Here is a 21,507-nt window from a genome sequence, read left to right on the forward strand (position 1 = left end):
AGAACCTCCACCTTGTGGCCACTCCATTGCCCACCTGGCCTACATTTGACGAGCCAGGGCCAAAACAGCCACCATTCCTACCATATTGGTACTATTTCATACTTTGACCTGAAAAAAATACCATCCACTGCAGGGCTGATGGTCAGGACAGCAGAAAGCATCACTCCTGGCTGGAGAGGCCTTGACCAGTGGTTCCCACAGCTGGTCCTGGAGACACCCCAGCCAGTCAGGTTTTTATGATATCCACAATGACTATGTCTAAAGAGAGATTTGCACACACTACCTCCTTGGTATGCAAGTCTCTCGCTCATGAATATTCCTTGGCAATGTCATGAAAACCTGACTGGCTGGGGTGCCTCCAGGAAGAATCCACATACATGGAGAACGCAGTAGATCCCACAGGCTAGATAATGAGAATACAAGAAGTGGTAATAAAAACCAGGCTTATCCAAAGAACTGGAACCAAATATTAAAATCAAACAAAATATTTATTAATTTCCTTTAAAACAGAACGACTCGACACAACGTTGTGTTTTGGCCTAGTGGCCTACATCAGGAGTCTTATGACCGTAGTCAAAAAACATGAATTGATGATATGCACAATCTAAGAAATAATAAAAAAAAACACAGCAAAAGCGAACCTCAAGTTTCAAATAACAAATCAAAATCTTGAGTCAAAAACATAAAATAGGTCTTGAAAAAGACCGTTGTAAAACAAACTTCCATCACACGGGACCATGAATGCGGTGGGAATGCTTCAGGACCCAGGTGGGGTGCCTCCAGGACCAGGTTTGGGAACCACTGACAGCAGCTTTCATGATGTATCACAAACTTAAGCACTTACCAGGCACTGATCCCTGGTTGTGTGCATGTTACAAAAATCAAAGGTCTCACCCTCAGAGTGCAGCACTTCCAACCACCATAAAAAGACAAACACTGTTTCAAAACCACCACTTTATAAAGCATCGTTGCACAAAGAAAAAAAAAAAAAAAAAGATTTCATAGAGACCTTCATTTACAGTGCAGATTATAATTCCTGTTTTCAGCTGTAGTATAGCCGTACTTGGGTGACAGCACTGGCAATTTTAGCAGAATCGCAGGTTCCCGCTGCAGAGTGAGTTCAGCATTTCACAAACCTGTGGGTCACTTCATAGATGCCAACAGACTCCTGTATTTTTTCATCATAGTCAGTCCAGTCCTGTAAAGTTAAAGCTTTTCAGTACCGTACACATATATCATGAAAACACAGCTTGCAATAAAAAAGGAATGTCTCAATTATGGTGATGTGGCATAAGAAACAGGAATATGGGGCAGCTGATGGGCAAGGGGTAAGCACGTTGCAGAGATGAGGGAGGGATGGATGGATGAACCCCACTTCAAATCTTGAAGGTGGCTTTCCTTCCAACCCTCAGCCAGTGGTAGGGCATCTGTGGGAAGGCGAGGTTAACCTGCTCCCTTCCTGCCAATGCTACCTGGGACAAGAGAATTTGAGCAGCTCACGTCATTAAATACCAAACACAGGAAACAGGCACAAAAATCAAGAAATGTATCCAAAAAAAACCCCAAGAAGAGAACTGTTTAGTGGACTAGCTTAATTCATGTTTTTGAATGAAAGTGAATGGTAGCATTAGCTTCCCTTTAGCAATACTTGTATTCACTTTTTCTCCTCTAATGGAAAATTTAAAAAAGCACAAGAATTGCTCTGCAGTTCATTATTTCTAGCCTGACGCTGGATACATTTCTTGATTTGTGCCTGTTTCCTGTGTTTGGTATTTAATGACGTATTACTTTTAAAGTGGACTAACATGGCAACCATACTACTTTATCCAATATTCACTTTCAAAATTCTCAGCAAGTGCTTCAAATGAATTGCGCAGGGAAGTCAATAAATGAGGTGACGTACAGCATCAAACCAGTACGAATTTCACTTTATTCACTCTCCTTTTGTAAAACGCCTAACACTTTCCTCTAATTTGAGCCTCATACCTTTTCCTGTAAATTGATCTCTGTGAAAGGAGTGCCAGACTCGGCCCCTCGAGCGGCAAAACCAGCCTGTAAGAAAAAATACATTGGATGGTTTCTGGACATAGAAAGGGAGCAAAGAAATGCAGATAAACAATTACTACTACTACTTCTTAACATTTCTAGAGCGCTACTAGGGTTACGCAGCGCTTTACAATTTAACAAAGAGAGACAGTCCCTGCTCAAAGAGCTTACAATCTAATAGACAAGTGAACGGTCGGTCCGATAGGGGCAGTCAAATTGGGGCATTCTGGATTCACTGAACGGTAAGGGTTAGGTGCCGAACGCAGCATTGAAGAGGTGGGCTTTAAGCAAAGACTTGAAGACGGGCAGGGAGGGGGCTTGGCGTAAGGGTTCAGGAAGGTTTTTCCAAGCATAGGGTGAGGCGAGGCAGAATGAGCGGAGCCTGGAGTTGGCGGTGGTGGAGAAGGGTACTGAGAGGAGGGATTTATCCTGTGAACGGAGGTTACGGGCGGGAACGTAAGGGGAGATGAGGGTAGAGAGGTAGTGAGGGGCAGCAGACTGAGTGCATTTGTAGGTAAGAAGGAGAAGCTTGAATTGAATGCGGTATCTGATCGGAAGCCAGTGAAGTGACCTGAGGAGAGGGGTGATATGAGTATATCGGTTCTGGCGGAATATGAGACGTGCAGCAGAGTTCTGAACAGACTGAAGGGGGGATAGATGGCTAAGTGGGAGGCCGGTGAGGAGTAAGTTGCAGTAGTCCAGGCGAGAGGTAATGAGAGCGTGGACGAGAGTTCGGGTGGTGTGTTCAGAGAGGAAAGGGCGAATTTTGCTGATGTTAAAGAGGAAGAAGCGACAGGTCTTGGCTATCTGCTGGATATGCGCAGAGAAGGAGAGAGAGGAGTCAAAGATGACTCCGAGGTTGCGGGCAGATGAGACGGGGAGGATGAGGGTGTTATCAACTGAGATAGAAAGTGGAGGAAGAGGAGAAGTGGCTTTTGGTGGAAAGACGATAAGCTCGGTCTTGGACATGTTCAGTTTCAGGTGGCGGTTGGACATCCAGGCAGCAATGTCGGATAAGCAGGCCGATACCTTTGCCTGGGTCTCCGCGGTGATGTCTGGTGTGGAGAGATACAGTTGGGTGTCATCAGCATAGAGATGATACTGGAAACCATGAGATGAGATCAGGGAGCCCAGGGAAGAGGTGTAGATTGAGAAGAGAAGGGGTCCAAGGACCGATCCCTGGGGAACACCAACAGATAAGGGGATGGGGGTGGAGGAAGATCCATGAGAGTGAACTTTGAAGGTGCGGTGGGAGAGATAGGAGGAGAACCAGGAGAGGACAGAGCCCTGGAACCCAAATGAGGACAGTGTGGCAAGAAGTAAGTCATGATTGACAGTGTCAAAAGCGGCGGATAGATCCAGGAGGATGAGGATGGAGTAGTGGCCTCTGGATTTGGCAAGGAACAGGTCATTACAGACTTTAGAAAGTGCTGTTTCTGTCGAGTGAAGAGGGCGAAAAACCGGATTGAAGCGGATCAAGGATGGCATGAGAGGAGAGAAAATCAAGGCAGCGGCTGTGGACTGCGCGCTCAAGTGTCTTGGAGAGGAAGGGTAGGAGGGAGATGGGGCGGTAGTTGGAGGGACAGGTAGGGTCTAGTGATGGTTTTTTGAGGAGGGGCGTGACTACAGCATGCTTGAAGGTGTCGGGGACAGTTGCAGTGGAGAGAGAGAGGTTGAGGATATGACAGATGGAGGGGGTGATAGTAGGAGAGATGGTGTTAAGTAAGTTGGTAGGGATGGGATCAGAGGAACAAGTGGTGCATTTTGAGGAGGAAAGAAGGCGGGCGGTTTCCTCCTCGGAGATATCAGGAAAGGAGTAGAAGGAGGTCTGGGTTGGTTGGTTGAGGGAGAGGGTTGAAGGGTGAAGAGGAGGAGGTGGCTTGGTAGTGAACTCAAGGTTGATCTTTTGCACCTTGTCGCGGAAGTAGTCAGCCAGTGATTGAGGAGAGAGTGACGGGGGGGTGGGAGCGGAGGGCACTTTGAGGAGGGAGTTAAGGGTGGCGAAGAGACGACAAGGGTTAGAGCTGAGAGAATTAGTCAATTGGGTGTAATAGTCCTGTTTGGCAAGGAATAGTGAGGACTGGAAGGAGGATAGCATGAATTTGTAGTGAAGGAAATCTGAATGGGTGCGAGATTTCCTCCAGAGGTGTTCAGCAGATCGGGCGCAGGAGCGAAGGTAACGGATGCAAGGGGTCAGCCAGGGCTGGGGATTAGTACGCCTTGTGGGACGGGAGGTGGATGGTGCAAGGGTGTCCAGAGCAGAGGAGAGAGTGGCATTGTAAGCGGAGACAGCCTCGTCAACAGACTCGGAGGACATGATGGAGGGGAGGAGATTAGAAATACTAGATGATAAGGTGGGAGGGTCAATAATCTGGAGATTCCTGGAAGTAGTGGTTAATGTTGGGCGGGGCTGAGGGGGAGGGTGAAGAAGTGTGAAGGTGATCAGGTGATGATCAGAGACAGGAAGAGCTGAGGTGTGGAAATTGGAGGGTGAGCCGGAAGAGGAGAGGACGAGGTCAAGGCAATGGCCATCACGGTGAGTAGGGGTGGTGGAACATAGCTGGAGGTTGAAGGAGGATGTTAGAGTGAGGAACTGAGAAGCGTGAGAGTTGGACAGGTCATCAACGTGTATGTTGAAGTCTCCGAGAATGAGGGATGGAGATGAGGGTTCAATAAAAACAGAAAGCCAGGCATCGAAGTCGGTGAGGAAGGAAGGGAGGGATTTATCAGGGGGGCGGTAAATGACTGCCACTCTGAGTGGCAACGGGTAGAATAGACGGATGGAGTGGACTTCAAAGGATGAGAAGCAGTGAGACTGTGGTAGGAGGAGGGGTTGGAAGCTACAGGAGGGCGAGAGTAGTAACCCGACGCCTCCTCCACGGCCAACTAGGCGGGGAGTATGGGAGAAGAGATAGCCTCCATGGCATAGAGCCGCAACTGAGGCAGAGTCGTCAGGGGAGAGCCAGGTTTCAGTTAGGGAAGCAGGTGAAGGGAATGAGAGATGAAGAGATCGTGGGTGAAGGGAAGTTTGTTGCAGACCGAGTGGGCATTCCACAGTGCACATGAGAAGGGGAGGGAAGAGGGGGGGAGGAGGGGAATAGATATGAGATTGGAGACATCCCGGAAACGTTTGCATGGATAGGACGAGGACAGGTGTGGGGGACCTGGATTGGGATTGATGTCTCCTGCGGATAGCAGGAGGAGGAGCAAGAGAGTGTGGAGGAGGGTGGGGGAGGTAGGGCGACGAAGACGGGATGCGCTTAGGAGGAATGGGGATGGGTTAATGGCAGGAAGGAAGTGTTGAAGGTTGAGAGCTAGGAAGGAGGAGTGGGACAGGAGAGATGGTGAGGTGGTGAGGGACGGGGGTGAGTAGGGTATTGCAGTAGTGAGCAAGATGGGAGAGGACATGGGTGGGCAGTGAGTTCCAGTGGTAGACAGCGGTAGGGGGAGGGGAAAAAGATTAGGAAGGGACAGGGCAAGGAAGAGAATGTGTAAAGGGGCCATAAGTAGTAACTGAGGTGTTACGGGTATATATGTAGTGACTGAGGTGTTAAGCGATAGATAGAACGGCAGAGCTGGATTAGAGGCTTAAAACTGGAATGGTAGGCAGCAGGCAGGTAGGCACTGCCCAGTAAGAACAAGTCACACCCACTATGTTTGAAAAATGTGGGAGGAAAGGAGGTGAAGAGCCTGAACACAGAGACAGAGCAGTTATCTGCAGGCAGATTAGGTTGCTTGGGAGGGTATATAAGAACTATCACCCTAGGGGTGGGTGGGAGGGATCTAAGTCTAAAATGTACAGACAGAGCTGCAGCACAGCCAGTTAATCTGTAAAAAAGGTGGATTTCTCAAGAAAAACTGGTATAGAAGGCTGCCCCTCTAACAGAGAATCAGGTCACACTCACTAAGTTTGAATTTGTGGGGGAGATTCAGAGACAGAGCTGCTAAGTCTAAAATGTACAGACAGAGCTGCAGCACAGCCAGTTAATCTGTAAAAAAGGTGGATTTCTCAAGAAAAACTGGTATACAGGGTTGCCAGGTAGAAATTTTTTTTCCAGCCCAATCCAGGCCAGAAACCAGCCCAAAACCCGCCCAAACACAAACCCCGCCCCTGACACCCCCACCCTCGCGTCACCGCCCCCGCCCCCGCCGTCACCGGCCCCGCCTCCCACGTCATCGGGCCCGCCTCCCCGTCATCAGCCCCGCCTCCCCGTCATCGGCCCCGCCTCCCACGTCATCGGGCCCGCCTCCCCATCAGCCCCGCCTCCCCGTCATCGGCCCCGCCTCCCACGTCATCGGCCCCGCCCAAAACGTCACTAACCCCGCCCAAAAACGTCACTAACCCCGCCCCCCGCGGCCGAAAAAAATCAAAAAGCCGCCCAGAAGCCCAAAAAACCGCCCAAAAAACCGCAACCCGCCGCGGGCAAAAATTTCCCGCGGCGGGTCGCGGAAAACCGCCCAATTGGGCGGTAAAACCGCCCACCTGGCAACACTGCTGGTATAGAAGGCTGTCCCTCTAACAGAGAATCAGGTCACACCCACTAAGTTTGAATTTGTGGGGGAGATTCAGAGACAGAGCTGCTAAGTCTAAAATGTACAGACAGAGCTGCAGCACAGCCAGTTAATCTGTAAAAAAAAGGTGGATTTCTCAAGAAAAACTGGTATAGAAGGCTGCCCCTCTAACAGAGAATCAGGTCACACCCACTAAGTTTGAATTTGTGGGGGAGATTCAGAGACAGAGCTGCTAAGTCTAAAATGTACAGACAGAGCTGCAGCACAGCCAGTTAATCTGTAAAAAAGGTGGATTTCTCAAGAAAAACTGGTATAGAAGGCTGCCCCTCTAACAGAGATTCCAGGGTGATGCACAACAGAGCACATATGAACTCAGGGTCACCAACAGACTGAACCAGGACAGGGCCGCTGCAGCCCCCCCCCCCCCCCCCCCCCCCCCCAAAACCATGATCGTCGCCGCTCCCACCCCCCTCGGATCGCTGCTGCAACTGCAATTGAAATACCTTGGCTGACGGGGATATCGAGGCCCTGCCAGCAGAAGAGGTCTTCTTCCAGCGCTTCTCTTCACTGACGATTGCCTGCGGATGCTTTTTCTGTCAGGGTACGCTCGGTTTCAAAACCGAGCGTGCGTGCCTGAGAGGAAAAGCCAGCGCCGGCCCCCTTTTGCTGCAGTTTGGTAAAAGGGGCCCTATATTCCCTGCCACAATCTTTTTCCTTTTATAGTGGTGGTACTACTACTACTATTTAGCATTTCTATAGCGCTACAAGGCGTACGCAGCGCTGCACAAAGAAAGACAGTCCCTGCTCAAAGAGCTTACAGTCTAATAGACAAAAAATAAAGTAAGCAAATCAAATCAAATAACCTTAAGATAAAAACTGTACTAAGGAAGTGGAAACAGCTGTCAAACAACCATGAAACTGGGTCTTTCTGGGTAGGATCACAGCCTACTTCCTTGACACGCTGTCCTCACTTGGATTTCAGAATTCTGCTCTCATGGTTTTCTTCCTATCTCTCACAGCGTTCTTTTAGTGTATACTCTGGTGGATCCTCTTCCTCTATCCCACTGTCAGTGGGTATACCTCAAGGATCTGTTCTAGGACCTCTCCTTTTCTCCATCTATACTTCCTCCCTTGGTGCTTTGATCTCATCATACGGCTTTCAGTATCACCTTTACGCTGATGACTCCCAGATCTACCTCTCCACACCAGTAATCTCGGCAGAAATCCAGTCCAAGGTATCTGCCTGCCTCTCTGACATTGCTACCTGGATGTTTCACCGCCACCTGAAACTCAATATGTCCAAAACTGAACTTCTGATCTAAACCAACCTCTCCCCTTCCTCCATTCTCTATTTCTGTTGACAACACGCTCATTCTTCCTGTCTCATCTACTCGTAACCTTCGGGTCATCTTTGACTCCTCCCCTCTCCTTCTCTGCACATATTCAACAGATTGCTAAAACCGGTTTCTTCCTTTATAATCTTGCCAAAATTTGCCCTTTCTGAACACGCTATCAGAACCCTCATCCACACTCTCATCACCACTCGTTTAGATTACTGCAACTTGCTTCTCAGAGGTCTTCCGCTCAGCCACATCTCTCCTCTCCAATCTGTTCAAAATTCTGCTGTACGACTAATATTTCGCCAAAGTCGTTATGCCCATATCAGCCCTCTCCTGAAGTCACTTCACTGGCTCCCTACCCGTTTCCGTATAAAATTCAAGCTCCTCTTACATAACATAGTAACATAGTAGATGACAGCAAAAAAAGACCTGCACAGTCCATCCAGTCTGCCCAACAAGATAAACTCATATGTGTATACCTTACCTTGATTTGTACCTGCCTTTTTCAGGGCACAGACCGTACAAGTCTGCCCAGCAGTATTTCCCGCCTCCCAACCACCAGTCCCGCCTCCCATCACCGGCTCTGGCACAGACCGTACAAGTCTGCCCTCCACTATCCTCACCTCCCAACCACCAACCCCTCTTCCCCCACCTGCTCCACCACCCAATTTCGGCTAAGCTGCTGAGGATCTTACTGACTTATAAGTGCATTCACTCTGCAGCCCCTCACTACCTCTCCACCCTCATCTCTCCCTACACTCCCTCCCAAGAACTCCGTTCACTAGGCAAATCTCTCCTAATTGCACCCTTCTCCTCCATCGCTAACTCCAAACTCCGTTCCTTTTGTCTCGCCGCACCTTATGCCTGGAATGGGCTTCCTGAGCCGTTATGACTAGCTCCATCCCTGGCTGCCTTCAAATCCGGGCTAAAGGCCTACCTGTTTGATGCTGCTTTTGACTCCTAACTTGCCAATTGCTCATAACCTTTAGCTTGTCTTCCTCTCTTCAATAGTCCCTTTCCCTATGTGTCCTTCTGTCTTACCCTTATTGGTCCTGTCTGTCTGTCCTGATTTAGATTGCAAGCTCTTTTGAGCAGGGACCGTCTTTTCTTCATGTTCAATTGTAAAGCGCTGCGTACGACTAGTAGCGCTATAGAAATGATTTATAGTAGTAGTAAAGAATTCCTACAAAAAATGAAAATAAATACCATCTGTTACTGAAGCGGGTTTTGTCCACAGGAAAGATTAAAATTCTTAAACAGATGGAAAGATGGGCCCATCATCACTTCACTTAGCCCCTACCCCTCCTGCAAGTGCATTATCCATGGCTGCTACTATTTAAGACAAAAAGGGACAAGGGGGCCATTCAGAGGACCAAATTGCTGAAGTTTATTTTCACCACTGCAGCGAAGTCTGTTTTTATTAAAATCAGTAATACTTATAAATGTAGAATGACTGTTCACCCTGATCAGTCCAGTACAAACAAATGATGACATGAAATGGGAGAGGCAGGCTTGGAAGGACAAACCTGGAGGAGGGAAAGGAAATGCAACCACCAGCATCTTCTGGCAGGACTTCCTCCACTCCTGACATCACAAAGTGAGAGCAAGAGGGAATCGTGCATCATTCAGTTACACTTTCAGACTCAAAACTTGGTGTGAAGATCCTACCTGTGGCTGAAAGTCAACTGGCTCCAGACCTCGACACTCAAACTCCACGACTGTCTTAAACTGCTCACTATCTTCAGCCTAGGATTTTAAAAAAATGTACAGGATTAAACCCAATTAAGCGTAAAACAAAGTTTTTAAAGAAGTAAAATAGCACACAACATAAGTTAAAAACACAATACAGATAATCCCCACGCCACTCACTGCACACAAACTTGTGTATAAAGAGCAGGAACCACCTCAGAAATCTACACTCTGGTTATCACATGCTTGATCTGATATAATCACAGGCTAAAAACCTTCCCAATATTGTCTAGTCCCATAATAGTTAAGTACATAAGTATTGCCACACTGGGACAATCAAAGGTCCATCGAGCCCAGCATCCTTTTTCCAACAGTGGCCAATCCAGGTCACAAATACCTGGCAAGATTCCAAAAAAGTACAAAACATTTTATGTTGCTTATCTTCATCTTTTTTGAGATGTGGTGACCAGAATTGAACACAATATTCGAGGTGCAGTTGCACCATGGAGCGATACAAAGGCATTATAACATCATTTTTGTTTTTAATAATACCTAACATTCTATTTGCTTTCTTAGTCGGAGCAGCACACTGAGCAGAAGGTTTCAGTGTATCATCAACGACGACACCTAGATCCCTTTCTTGGTCTGTGACTCCTAACGTGGAACCTTGCATGACGTAGCTATAATTCGGGTTCCTCTTTCCCACATGCATCACTTTGCACTTGCTCACATTAAACGTCATCTGCCATTTAGACGCCCAGTCTCCCAAGGTCCTCTTGTAATTTTTCACAGTCCTCCCGCGATTTAACGACTTTGAATAACTTTGTGTCATCAGCAAATTTAATTACCTCACTAGTTACTCCCATCTCTAAATTATTTCTAAATATGTTAAAAAGCAGTGGTCCCAGCACAGACCCCCAGGGAACCCCACTATCTACTCTTCTCTATTGAGAATACTGATCATTTAGCCTTACTCTGTTTTCTATCCTTTAACCAGTTTTTAATCCAAATAGGACACTACCTCCTATTTAAAGACTCCAAATTCCAAGTGAATATCTGGCAATGAAACTTTATTCCACTTGAAAAGATTAAAAATAATATAATTGACCCTTATACTAGTCTTGGTCCAATAGTGGGCAGCGTTTCATTCAGCTGCATCAAGAACTGAGCGACTGCTCATCATAACTGCAGTTCTTTCATATAAGCAAAAGCTGGTGTCAGCTGATAACCAGAGTGCATGTATCTGAGGCCTTCTCCTTCCCTTTAAACACAAGTCTACATGCAGCAAAGAGGCAGTTCAGCATAGCGCACCTAAAGACAGGCACCAAAATGCACACAAATGCTGGCAGTTATGAAGGGGGGAGGTTATCAGGGGCATTTCTGAAAGAGAAGGGCGCCCATCTTCTGACACAAATCAGGAGATGGGTGTCCTCTCAGGATCGTCCAAATCGGCATAATCGAAAGCCGATTTTGGGCACCCTCAACTGCTTTCCGTCACAGGGACGATCAAAGTTCCCGGGGGCATGTCGGAGGTGTAGTGAAGGCAGGACTGGGGCGTGCTTAAGAGATGGGCGTCCTCGGACAATAATGGAAAAAAGAAGGTCATCCCTAACGAACAGTTGGGCGACTTTACTTGGCCCATTTTTTTTTTCACAACCAAGCCTCAAAAAGGTACCCGAACTGACCAGATGACCACCGGAGGGAATCGGGGATGACCTCCCCTTACCCCCCCCCAGTGGTCACCAACCCCCTCCCACCCTTAAAAAAAAAAAAAAAGTTAAAATTTTTTTTTTGCCAGCCTGAAATGTCATACCCAGCTCCCTGGAGCAGTTTTAGTGGGTGCAGTGCGCTTCAGGCAGACGGACCTAGGCCCATTTCCCCCCCCCCCTCCCCCAGCTGTTACACTTGTGGGTGGTAAATGTGAGCCCTTCAAAACCCACCCGAAATCCACTGTACCCACATGTAGGTGCCCCCCTTAGGGCTATGGTAGTGTTGTACAGTTGTGGGGAGTGGGTTTTGAGGGGGGGGTTGGGGGGCTCAGCACCCAAGGTAAGGGAGCTATGCACCTTTGAGCAATTTGTTGTCCACTGCAGTGTCCCCTAGGGTGCCCGGTTGGTGTCCTGGTATGCAAGGGGGACCAGCGCACTACAAATGCTGGCTCCTCCCACGACCAAATGGCTTGGATTTGGTTGTTTCTGAGATGGGCGTCCTCTGTTTCCATTATTGCTGAAAACTGGGGACAACCATCTCTAAGGTCGACTTAAATGTTGGAATTTGGGCGTCCCCAATCATATTATCGAAACGAAAGATGGACGCCCATCTTGTTTCGATAATACGGGTTTCTCCGCCCCTTCGCCTGGATGTCCTTAGAGATGGGCGTCCCCGTTCGATTATGCCCCTCCACGTCTTTTTCTGATCTCCAGGAGGAATATGGGATTCCCCCCCCCACCCCACCCCATATGAATTTCAATATAGTCAACTCAGAGATTATCTGTACCGTAAAGCTCAGAACGAATTACATCTAACAGAAACCCTTCAAGTGTGAGTGTTGTGTGGGGGCAGTAGCCAAGGTTGTATCTCCCGTCTATATTTTGCTTTGCTATCTTTTGATATGCCTGTATTGTATTAGATTGGTAAATGGGAGAGAGATCTGGGGACTACATATGAATATACACAATGGGAGAGGAACTTATATAGTCACAAATCTCCTAGAAAATAGATACAAAATACTATACCGCTGGTACCACACCCCCCCAGTGGCTTGCTCGATTGTTTGGACATGGCTCAGGCCAGCGTTGATGGAAATGTGTCTTACCCACTCAAAGCACAACACTTCAAGCCTTGGGGAGTAAAAAAAGTCTGACAAGCTAATGATTAGTGTTTTCATGGCTAGCAGCGTGAAAACAACCCAAGATACCCTCGACTACAGTGTTTCGTAAACTGGATTATATCTATCAGATAACTAAGCTGACTGCTATACAGACTACTGGGATGTTTATAGTGCATGGAAACTTACCACGGCAAGTGCAAAGTCAGCGATTGGAAGTGAGGAGCACGGTATCTGTTGATTCCTTATCACGCAGCTGTTATGTCGTTGTCTATTTTTGGCCTCTACCCCTGCTTGGGAAGAGGAGGGGGAATGGGAAGTTTAGTTATATTCTGATGTTTGATTTTTTTTTTTTTTTAAGTGCTACTTTTTACGTTTCTCCATGGCTTCTGTATTGACTTGGCTGTTTTAAAGTGTGAAAATATATATTTGTAATGCTAGCATTTACGCCTATATGTCGTTATCCAACGCTTATGTCAACGTTCACGTGCCAACATTTAGGCCTGGTCTATGGCAGGTGTAAATGCACACACAAGTGATATTTTTTAGTAGGTAATTCACACTATTCTATAAGTTATGTGCCAGGTTCTATATATGGCGCTTAAAAAAAAAATCAGCGCGGAAAACATTTCCTCCTAGGCATATTCTACAAGATTTAGGCACGGTATATAGAATTCGCTTAGCTGATATCCCAGCGCTTAACACTACACGTCTTTATTTACACCATCGAAAACGTGGCATAAATCTCTGTGCAGACTCAGCCATATTCTGTAAAGGGCGTAAATTTGGGAACACCAACAAAACATTAATTTCCCTGCCCGTGCCCTTTTGAACTGCGCACTTAAGAATTTAGGCGCAGTTCGTTACAGAACACGCTTAGCGAGTTATGTGTGTAAATTCTAATTATTGCCAATTAGTGCTCATTACTTATGTACTGCTTGTTAAGTACTGTTAACACTGGCTTGTTAAGCCAATGAAGTTACGAGCGTCGTTATGGAATACACTTAGATTTCAGCGCAGAATGCTAGGCTCGATATATATAGAATCTGGCAGAAGGCGCGTACATATGGGACCCGCCTATATGCATGCCCCCTTGCAAAAAGGATATAGTGGAATTAGAAAAGGTACAGAGAAAAAGTGACAAAAATGATAAAGGGGGTGGGATGACTTCCATATGATGAAAGGCTGTGGTTAGGGCTCTTCAGCTTGGAGAAAAGACAGCTGAGTGGAGATATGATAGAGGTCTATAAAATAATGCGTGGAGTGCAACAGGTATACTTGAATCACTTGTTTACTTTTTCCAAAAATACTAGGACTAGGAGACATGCGATGAAGCTACAAAGTAGAAAATTTAAAACGAACCACAGAAAATATTTCTTCACTCAACATATAATTAAATTCGAATTCATTACCAGAGAATGTGGTAAAGGCAGTTAGCTTAGCGGGGTATGTAGCCCTTGCTCTCTGAAATACAGGCCAATGGCTCAGGCTAAGAGCTAGGCCTCTTAAAAACAAAAATCATCTCTGACACAAAATACATTTTACTGCAGCAAAAGCTGAAATGAGTTCCCAGAGAGCTGGCAAGGGAGGGGGACTTTGCTCTTGCCAACAATCCTGGAAGTGGCACCTGCAAGAAGTCATGAGCTAAGATGTTTTGGCTAAATGTAATATAGTTGTGGGTCAGGTGCAAGTAGAGGGAGGGGGAATGGAGGAGGGCAAAATGACCGGTGAAGTCATTTCTTCACAGATGTTGTCCTAAACATATTTTGTTTATACTTAGGAGTTTGGGAACATACATAGTCATTCTGATCAACTGATAAGGGCCAAGAGTTCTGGTGAGAAAGCTAGGGTCCATTGGCATGAATGGGGTCAAAATGGTATAAAAAGGGGAGTCAGAATTGTAGTAGATCAGAGAAGGCTGTAGACAGAAGACCATAGAAGACTCCAGAGGGCTGACGTGTCGTGTAATGCTGTTCCACCATGTGACTGCCTGATTTGCCTGTACTGCTATAAACTATCTTCTTATATCTCAGTGAGTCCTTCTGATTATGGAGCTTGTCGGTGCCCAGTCTGCATAGGAAGCCTGGGGGGGGGGGGGGGGGGGGATATGAGGTCTAAGTAATTGGTGGGGAACACAAATTATTAAGCATATTTTGCTAATAAACTATATTATTATATCTACTGAATACTGGGTTTCTTTCAAATTGGGGTGCCTGCTGCTGCTTTGACTGTGCAAAGCCATCATGAGCAGATGCAAGGTTGGGGTAATTAAATATTCAGAGGGAACATGCAATCCTTTTCAGGATAGTAGAAAGCCCATGGCTTCCGCTGCCCAAACGGAGGTGGTAGACCCAATTATATTCAGGTTTTTAAAAAAAGGTTTGGACGGCTTCCTAAAGGAAAAGTCCATAGACCATTATTAAAATGACTTGGGGAATATCCACTGCTTATTTCTGGGATAAGCAGCATAAAATGTATTGAACTTTTCTGGGATCCTGCCAGGTATTTGTGACCTAGATTGACCACTGTTGGAAACAGGATGCTGGGTTTGATGGACCTTTGGTCAGTCCCAGTGTGGCAATACTTATGCACATTACATGTGCAATTTGTAGACTATTGCTTAGCTCATGCTTACTCATGTGGTCCTATTTATGCGGTTAACCTGACCAGTTAAATTCTGAATGTCAGCACTTAACCAGTCAAGTGCCGACTCCACCCCTGGAATTCCCCCCTTCGCTCCCAAATAGCCGGTTTTGAGTTCGGCACTAACTGGTTATTTTCAGCGGTACTAACTGGTTGAAAATGACCAGTTAGCCCTAAACAGGTGATTTAACTGGCCCGGAGCTACTTCTGTCCAGTTAAATTGTGTTGAATATCGACCCCACAGTATGAGAATGTAGGACCCACCCATGCCCCGCCCACACATATGTGAGTGTGTTACATTCACACCAAGTGCTAGAATTCTGTAATTTTAAATGTAAACCTAGAATGCAAAGGATACTACTACTACGAATCATTTCTATAGCGCTACTAGACTATGCAGTGCTGTACAAATTATACACAGATACTTTTTGTCCCTATAGGGCTCACAATCTAACTTTTGTACCTGGGTCAATGGAGGGTTAAGTGACTTGCTCAAGATCACAAGGAGCTGAAGTGGGAATCAAAGCCAGGTCACCAAGATCAAAGCCCACTCCTCCACTCCTTTGTGTTTAACCCCACTAGCCACCTCAATAGTTCATAAAATAAAACCCCATCCCCCACTATGAAAGAGTATATAAATGTTCCACTCTAAAACAAAACTGCAGTAACTTACATTGTAAGGCTTCAAAGTATGTCTTAAAATGTCTACAAGAAAAACAGAATGAACAAGTGTCAGTCCGTGTGTTTCTCTGCAAATGTATAAACAGCATGAAGCAAAACACGTGTGGATCAAACTCACCATTCTACTAAAATATGTACCAAAAAAACAAACAAACAAACAAACCTGACTGGACCGGTCTCAGGACTCGAGTCACTGGATGATATGAGAGGTTTGCTGTCGGTTAGGAACAGCTGGGACAACATAGAAATGGTTTATTTTATCGCACTTGCTATACCGCCTTTCCCTTTACACAGCAAAGCGGCATACATCAGATGAAAGCCCACAGCCCCTCGTGGGCTCAATCCCAGGGCAGCAGAGGAGAAGGGAGGAGTACTGTTTGCCTCTGATAACTGATGAATTGTCCATGAGGACGTGGAGACTGTGTGCTACCCAGACATACCTTCTGAAGTGAGGAACTGCAAACTTATCTACTACAGTATATGTGTAATAATGACCCACCTATGGAGTTCTCCCTGGCACACAGTTTGCACTTCTGTACCATGCTGGCACTTCCTCGGCTTCCCTTTAATGGCACACTGTCCTAGAAATGATACAGAGACTCAGCATCATATGTAAATGTACAATACAGAAAAAAAAATACATTACTCAAGGCCGGCTCAAGAAACTGTGCCACCCTGAGTCGACTTTGCATTGGCACCCCTGGCAATCTGATCTCTCTCCCTCCTTTACCCCCACCTGCCTGTGATCTGGTCAGTCCCCCTTCCCCCCTCCTGCTGGTCCAGGTGAGGCAGTGGCTCAGGGTACTAGTGATAAAGGGCATCAAAATCCCAGTCCAGCATCTATCCCCTTAGGAGTTTGAAGGTACCCCAGACTGGGATTTTGGTGCCCTGGGCCAGTGCTTCACCTGGCTCCATAGGTTCAGCCAGCCCTGATGTTACTACGATCATGTCAAACCTTTGTGACAATTGCAAAACCAAGTCTATTTCACAACTATACAATAACCCCCACCCGCGTTTACCCAACACATTACACTCTGAATTAACGCCATTAGGAAACGGGTTTGGCCATTGTATTCTTATGTTAGAAAAGAGCAGGGCTTTTTTTGAGGGGGTACTGAGTAGCTGCACCTTTTCCACTGTCTGCTAAAATTGACCCATGGACCCCAAGTTTCAATGAAAGAACTCAGGCTTTACACACAAATTCTGCCTTATTTTAGATTCTGTGACTGGTTGCAGGGGGCCTGAAGATGTCATGATAGTTTTTCGACACTTAATATTGTTTCGATATAACAGGAGGAGGATTTTTGAGCCGATAACATGGAGAACCTGTGACATATCTAAAGCGTTTTCCTTCCTGATACAGATCTATTTCTGCGATAAGCCTAAATTTTGAACATGAATAAAGTGGGGTTTAATTCTTGTGTTTAAAATTTTTTTTTAACTTACCATTAATGTGATGTACTGCCATTTTTCAGACACCTCAGCACAGTTGCTGCATTTCAGCTAAAAAGAAAAGACACCTCCATCAGTCATCAGCTAAAAGAAAAGACACCTCCATCAGTCATCAGTTTGTACAATGGCTCTCATAAGAACATAAGAGTAGCCATACTGGGTCAGACCAATGGTCCATCTAGCCCAGTATCCGTATCCTGTTTTCCAAACAGTGGCCAAGCAAGGTCACAAGTACCTGGCAGAAACCCAAATCATGGCAAAACTCCATACTACAAATCCCACGGCAAGCAGTTGCTTCCCATGTCTGTCTCAATAGCAGACTATGGACTTTTCCTCTAGGAATTTGTCCAGACCTTTTTTTAAACCCACATACACTAACTGCAGTCACCACATCCTCTGGCAAAGAGTTCCAGAGTTTTACTATTCATTGAGTGAAAAATATTTTCCTATTTCTTTTAAAAGTATTTCCGGTAACTTCCTCGAGAGTTTAAAAAAAAATAAAAAATCGATTCAGTTCTACATCACTCAGGATTTTGGAGACCTCAGTCATATCTCCCCTCATCCGTCTCTTTTCCAAGCTGAACAGCCCTAACCTCTTTAGCCTTTCAGTGTCCCTCTGTGCAAAATCCTTGAGTAATATTTTAGAGGACCATTTTAAAAAGGTACTGAACTGGCAAAAATAACCAAACCTCCCCACCAATTTGGCTATACATGTGCACTTTTAGCTGCATTAAAAAATGCGGTGCTCCTGGAAGCATTTAGGTTGGGCAGGGAGAGAAAAACCATGCAGGTGAAGTGTAAAGTACATGAATTCTTAATGCATGTCCACTGATGTTGCAAAATTCCCAAGAAATCGATGCAGGTTATTTCTCTTTGAAAATTTGAGGAAAGTGCATGCAGTAGAAAGAGAGCCTGCAAACTGTGGCACTCGGGGAAAATACTATTACTACTACTACTAATCATTCCTATAGCGCTACAAGGCAGTGGAGGAGTGGCCTAGTGGTTAGGGTGGTGGACTTTGGTCCTGGGGAACTGAGGAACTGAGTTCAATTCCCACTTCAGGCACAGGCAGCTCCTTGTGACTCTGGGCGAGTCACTTAACCCTCCATTGCCCCATGTAAGCCGCATTGAGCCTGCCATGAGTGAGAAAGCGCGGGGTACAAATGTAACAAAAATAAAATAGATACTATTGGGGATTCTACATGGAATGTTGCTACTATTGGAGATTCTACATGGAATGTTGCTATTCCACTAGCAACATTCCATGTAGAAGGCTGCGCAGGCTTCTGTTTCTGTGAGTCTGAGGTCCTGCACGTACGTGCAGGACGTCAGACTCACAGAAGCAGAAGCCTGTGCGGCCACATTGGTGATCTGCAAGGGCCGACTTCTACATGGAATGTTGCTAGTGGAATAGTAACATTCCATGTAGAATCTCAAACATGTAGAATCTCAAACAGTAGCAACAGTGGAGGATTGGCCTAGTGGTTGGGGTGGTGGACTTTGGTCCTGAGGAACTGAGTTCGATTCCCACTTCAGGCACAGGCAGCTCCTTGTGACTCTGGGTAAGTCACTTAACCCTCCATTGCCCCATGTAAGCCGCATTGAGCCTACCATGAGTGGGAAAGTGCGGGGTACAAATGTAACAAAAAAAAAAAAAAATATATATATATATATATATATATCTATGCAGCGCACCATACAGAAACAAGACAGTCCCTGCTCAAAGAGCTTACAATCTAGATAAGACAGGTAAACAAACAGAACAATAAGGGTAAGGGAATAAAGATGGTCATCAATGATCAATTCAGATTTGTTGACCAAAGAGAATATTCCAGACAGGTTCATCAAAGGTGCCAGCTGCCTCCCTACCTACAGGAAAACCCCCTTTGCTAAATAGGTCCTATGATATTAGGGATAATATTTAAGGAATTAAAAAGAAAAAGTTTCAGACTACTTCATTGGTATAACACTTTCTATATGTGTTGACAAAATAAATACACCAGTTGCTAGAAATAAAAATGAACAGGGAAATAAGTTATCAGAACTGTTGAAATACATGTATGGTTTTTTTTGTATGGTTTGCTTTTTAAATTCATAAGCCAACAATACCACTGAGACATTTAAATATCTCCGCAGCTTAAATGCACAGGAGGCAGACCTTTTTCAACTGAAAGGACGCACTGGAACACGAGGGAATAAGATTAAGTTAAAGGGAAAAGAGGTAATAAGGAAATACTTCTCAATGGAAAGGGTGCTGGATGCATGGAATGACCTTCCAGTGGGGGTGGAGACACAGACTGTATCTGAATTCAAGAAAGTGTGGGACAAAGATGTGGGATCTCTTGGGGGGGAACAAGGGATAGTGAATGACATGGATGGGCAATATTATCCACTATCCGTCATTTTCCCCGTTTCTAGGGCACTGCCCTGTCTACCACACCACATCTCAGAGCACTGTTCAACACTCCTTTCTTACAGCATTACACTCTCGTACACTGTATTCTACACCCCTGTAGTGCACTCCATGACATTCCTGTACACTGTAATACAGTGCACAGGAGTGTCATGAAGTGCAATGCACTCCAGGACACTGTGGGGCCGATGCTCAAAAGTCCCCTTTAAAAACCATGTCCATTTAGATCCATGGTAGAAGTTACCTATTTTGAAACAGCGAGCAATGCTCATAGGAAAATCGCATGCAAATGAGATTCACATAAATTTAGAAAGCAGCTCGGTAGGGAAAGCACCTAGCACGTGCGCAGAACAGTCTCTCGGTAAGTGTCCATGTTCTGCTCATGCCCAGGAATCCCTCTGTAGATACTCTCTCCTTTCCTCTTCCACACTTGCTGGCTCCACTGACTCCCTGTATCCTTTCCCCTGCAATGCTCCGATTCTGGCTCCACCTTCCTCCTGCAGCATCAGAGCAATTTGGTATTGAAAAAAAATCTCCTTGATTAAAGCCGCCCCAGTTGCTGCTCTGCCCTCTAAAACTGTTCTCTGCTCTCAGACAAGTTTTGCTATTGAAAAATGCAAGCAAAGTGCTTCTCCCAGAAGTTGCCCTCACACCGACAGCTCCAGACCTCATTGGAGCTCCTTTCTCTGCATCGCTTGGAATGCTCAATTTAATACTAATCAGACTGTTATAATACATTTGCATAGGATTACCGTTGCCTGCTACTGCAATCAGTAAGATGGACACAGAACCCCTTTGTGCATTACTTGCCAAATAACATACATGCTAAACTAGATAAAACTAGTCAAAAATCAGACATTCCTAGCATGGATGGACCGTGCAGGTCTTTTTCTGCCGTCATCTACTATGTTACTATGGTAAGCTGTGTGCATCAACGAGTCTGTTCTTAGAACACTGCATTCCTGCACACTGTATCCGGCACTAATACGGGACGGTGTAAAAGCCAGATCTGCGGGATCCCTGGGATCTTCCGGATCTGTTAAGTACTACCTTAAGACTGGAACGGTTCCTTGTTTTGACGGCCACCACTGCTTTATGCAGCGATCAGTAGTCATAACCCAGCGCTTTGGTTCTCTAGTCCTCTATTTCCAGGTTCTCCTGGGCCCTCTGTCATGCACTATCAAGGAGGTTTAATACACTGGAGTGGACGTGAGCCTATATAGTCCACTGTAAGTCTTTTGGTTAATCTCTGCTTCCACTCCCCTGTGCAGCCGTCATTGCCATATACTCAAAACAGCAAGCAAACCTAGGAGTTGCTTGATCCTCGCATAGCCGCTGAGAGGGGGGTCAGGGGGGGACAAAATTCCCCGGGCCCGGCACTGCAGTCTCACCTGCCCTCCATCGTCGACCATCTGCCACCGGGCCGGGCCCCCTGTATTGAAATCACAGCACCTCTCACCTCCGTGTGAAAGCGCTGTAGGCAGCAGATCCCTTCGGCCCTCCTTCCCTCCTTGTGTCCCGCCCTTGTCTGACGTAACTTCCACGAGAGTGGGACACAAGGAGGGCCAAAGGGAGGCGATCTGCTGCCTGTTCACACGGAGAGAGGCGCTGTGATTTCAATGCAGGGGGCCTGGCCCGGTGGCAGACGGGGGGGGGGGGGGGGGGGGGGGGAGGGGGAAGGGGGAGCGGCAGCAGTGGTGGTCTAACCTTATTCAACAACAGAAAAATGCAATTAAATATGATTTACATTATTCTTTTCTCCTAGAATATTGTAGACAACAAAGGATCCCCCATGGTCTTAGGATCATGAAGGGACCCACTATTTTCCAAGATAACCAGACATTTTTAGATAATTGGTGTAAAATATTAAATAAATGTTCACTTGATTTAATGATTCTTTTGAT

General features: G+C 46.1%; 1 protein-coding gene across 1 annotated transcript in view; it reads right to left on the reverse strand.

Annotated features, from left to right (window-relative positions):
• Positions 1 to 936: 936 nt before the first annotated feature.
• CZIB (CXXC motif containing zinc binding protein) overlaps positions 937 to 21,507 on the reverse strand; it is a 143,677-nt gene continuing 123,106 nt past the window's right edge. Inside the window, exons 3-8 of the mRNA XM_030206099.1 lie at positions 17,185 to 17,241; positions 16,238 to 16,319; positions 15,731 to 15,762; positions 9,567 to 9,644; positions 1,987 to 2,052; positions 937 to 1,198 (exon numbers count right to left, since the gene is read on the reverse strand). Of these exons, the coding sequence (XP_030061959.1) occupies positions 1,121 to 1,198; positions 1,987 to 2,052; positions 9,567 to 9,644; positions 15,731 to 15,762; positions 16,238 to 16,319; positions 17,185 to 17,241 (393 nt within the window). The 3' untranslated portion in view covers positions 937 to 1,120. The remainder of the gene's footprint in view (positions 1,199 to 1,986; positions 2,053 to 9,566; positions 9,645 to 15,730; positions 15,763 to 16,237; positions 16,320 to 17,184; positions 17,242 to 21,507) is intronic.

The sequence above is a fragment of the Microcaecilia unicolor genome, chromosome 6, assembly GCF_901765095.1.
Source record: "Microcaecilia unicolor chromosome 6, aMicUni1.1, whole genome shotgun sequence".
NCBI classification, from domain to species: Eukaryota; Metazoa; Chordata; class Amphibia; order Gymnophiona; family Siphonopidae; genus Microcaecilia; species Microcaecilia unicolor.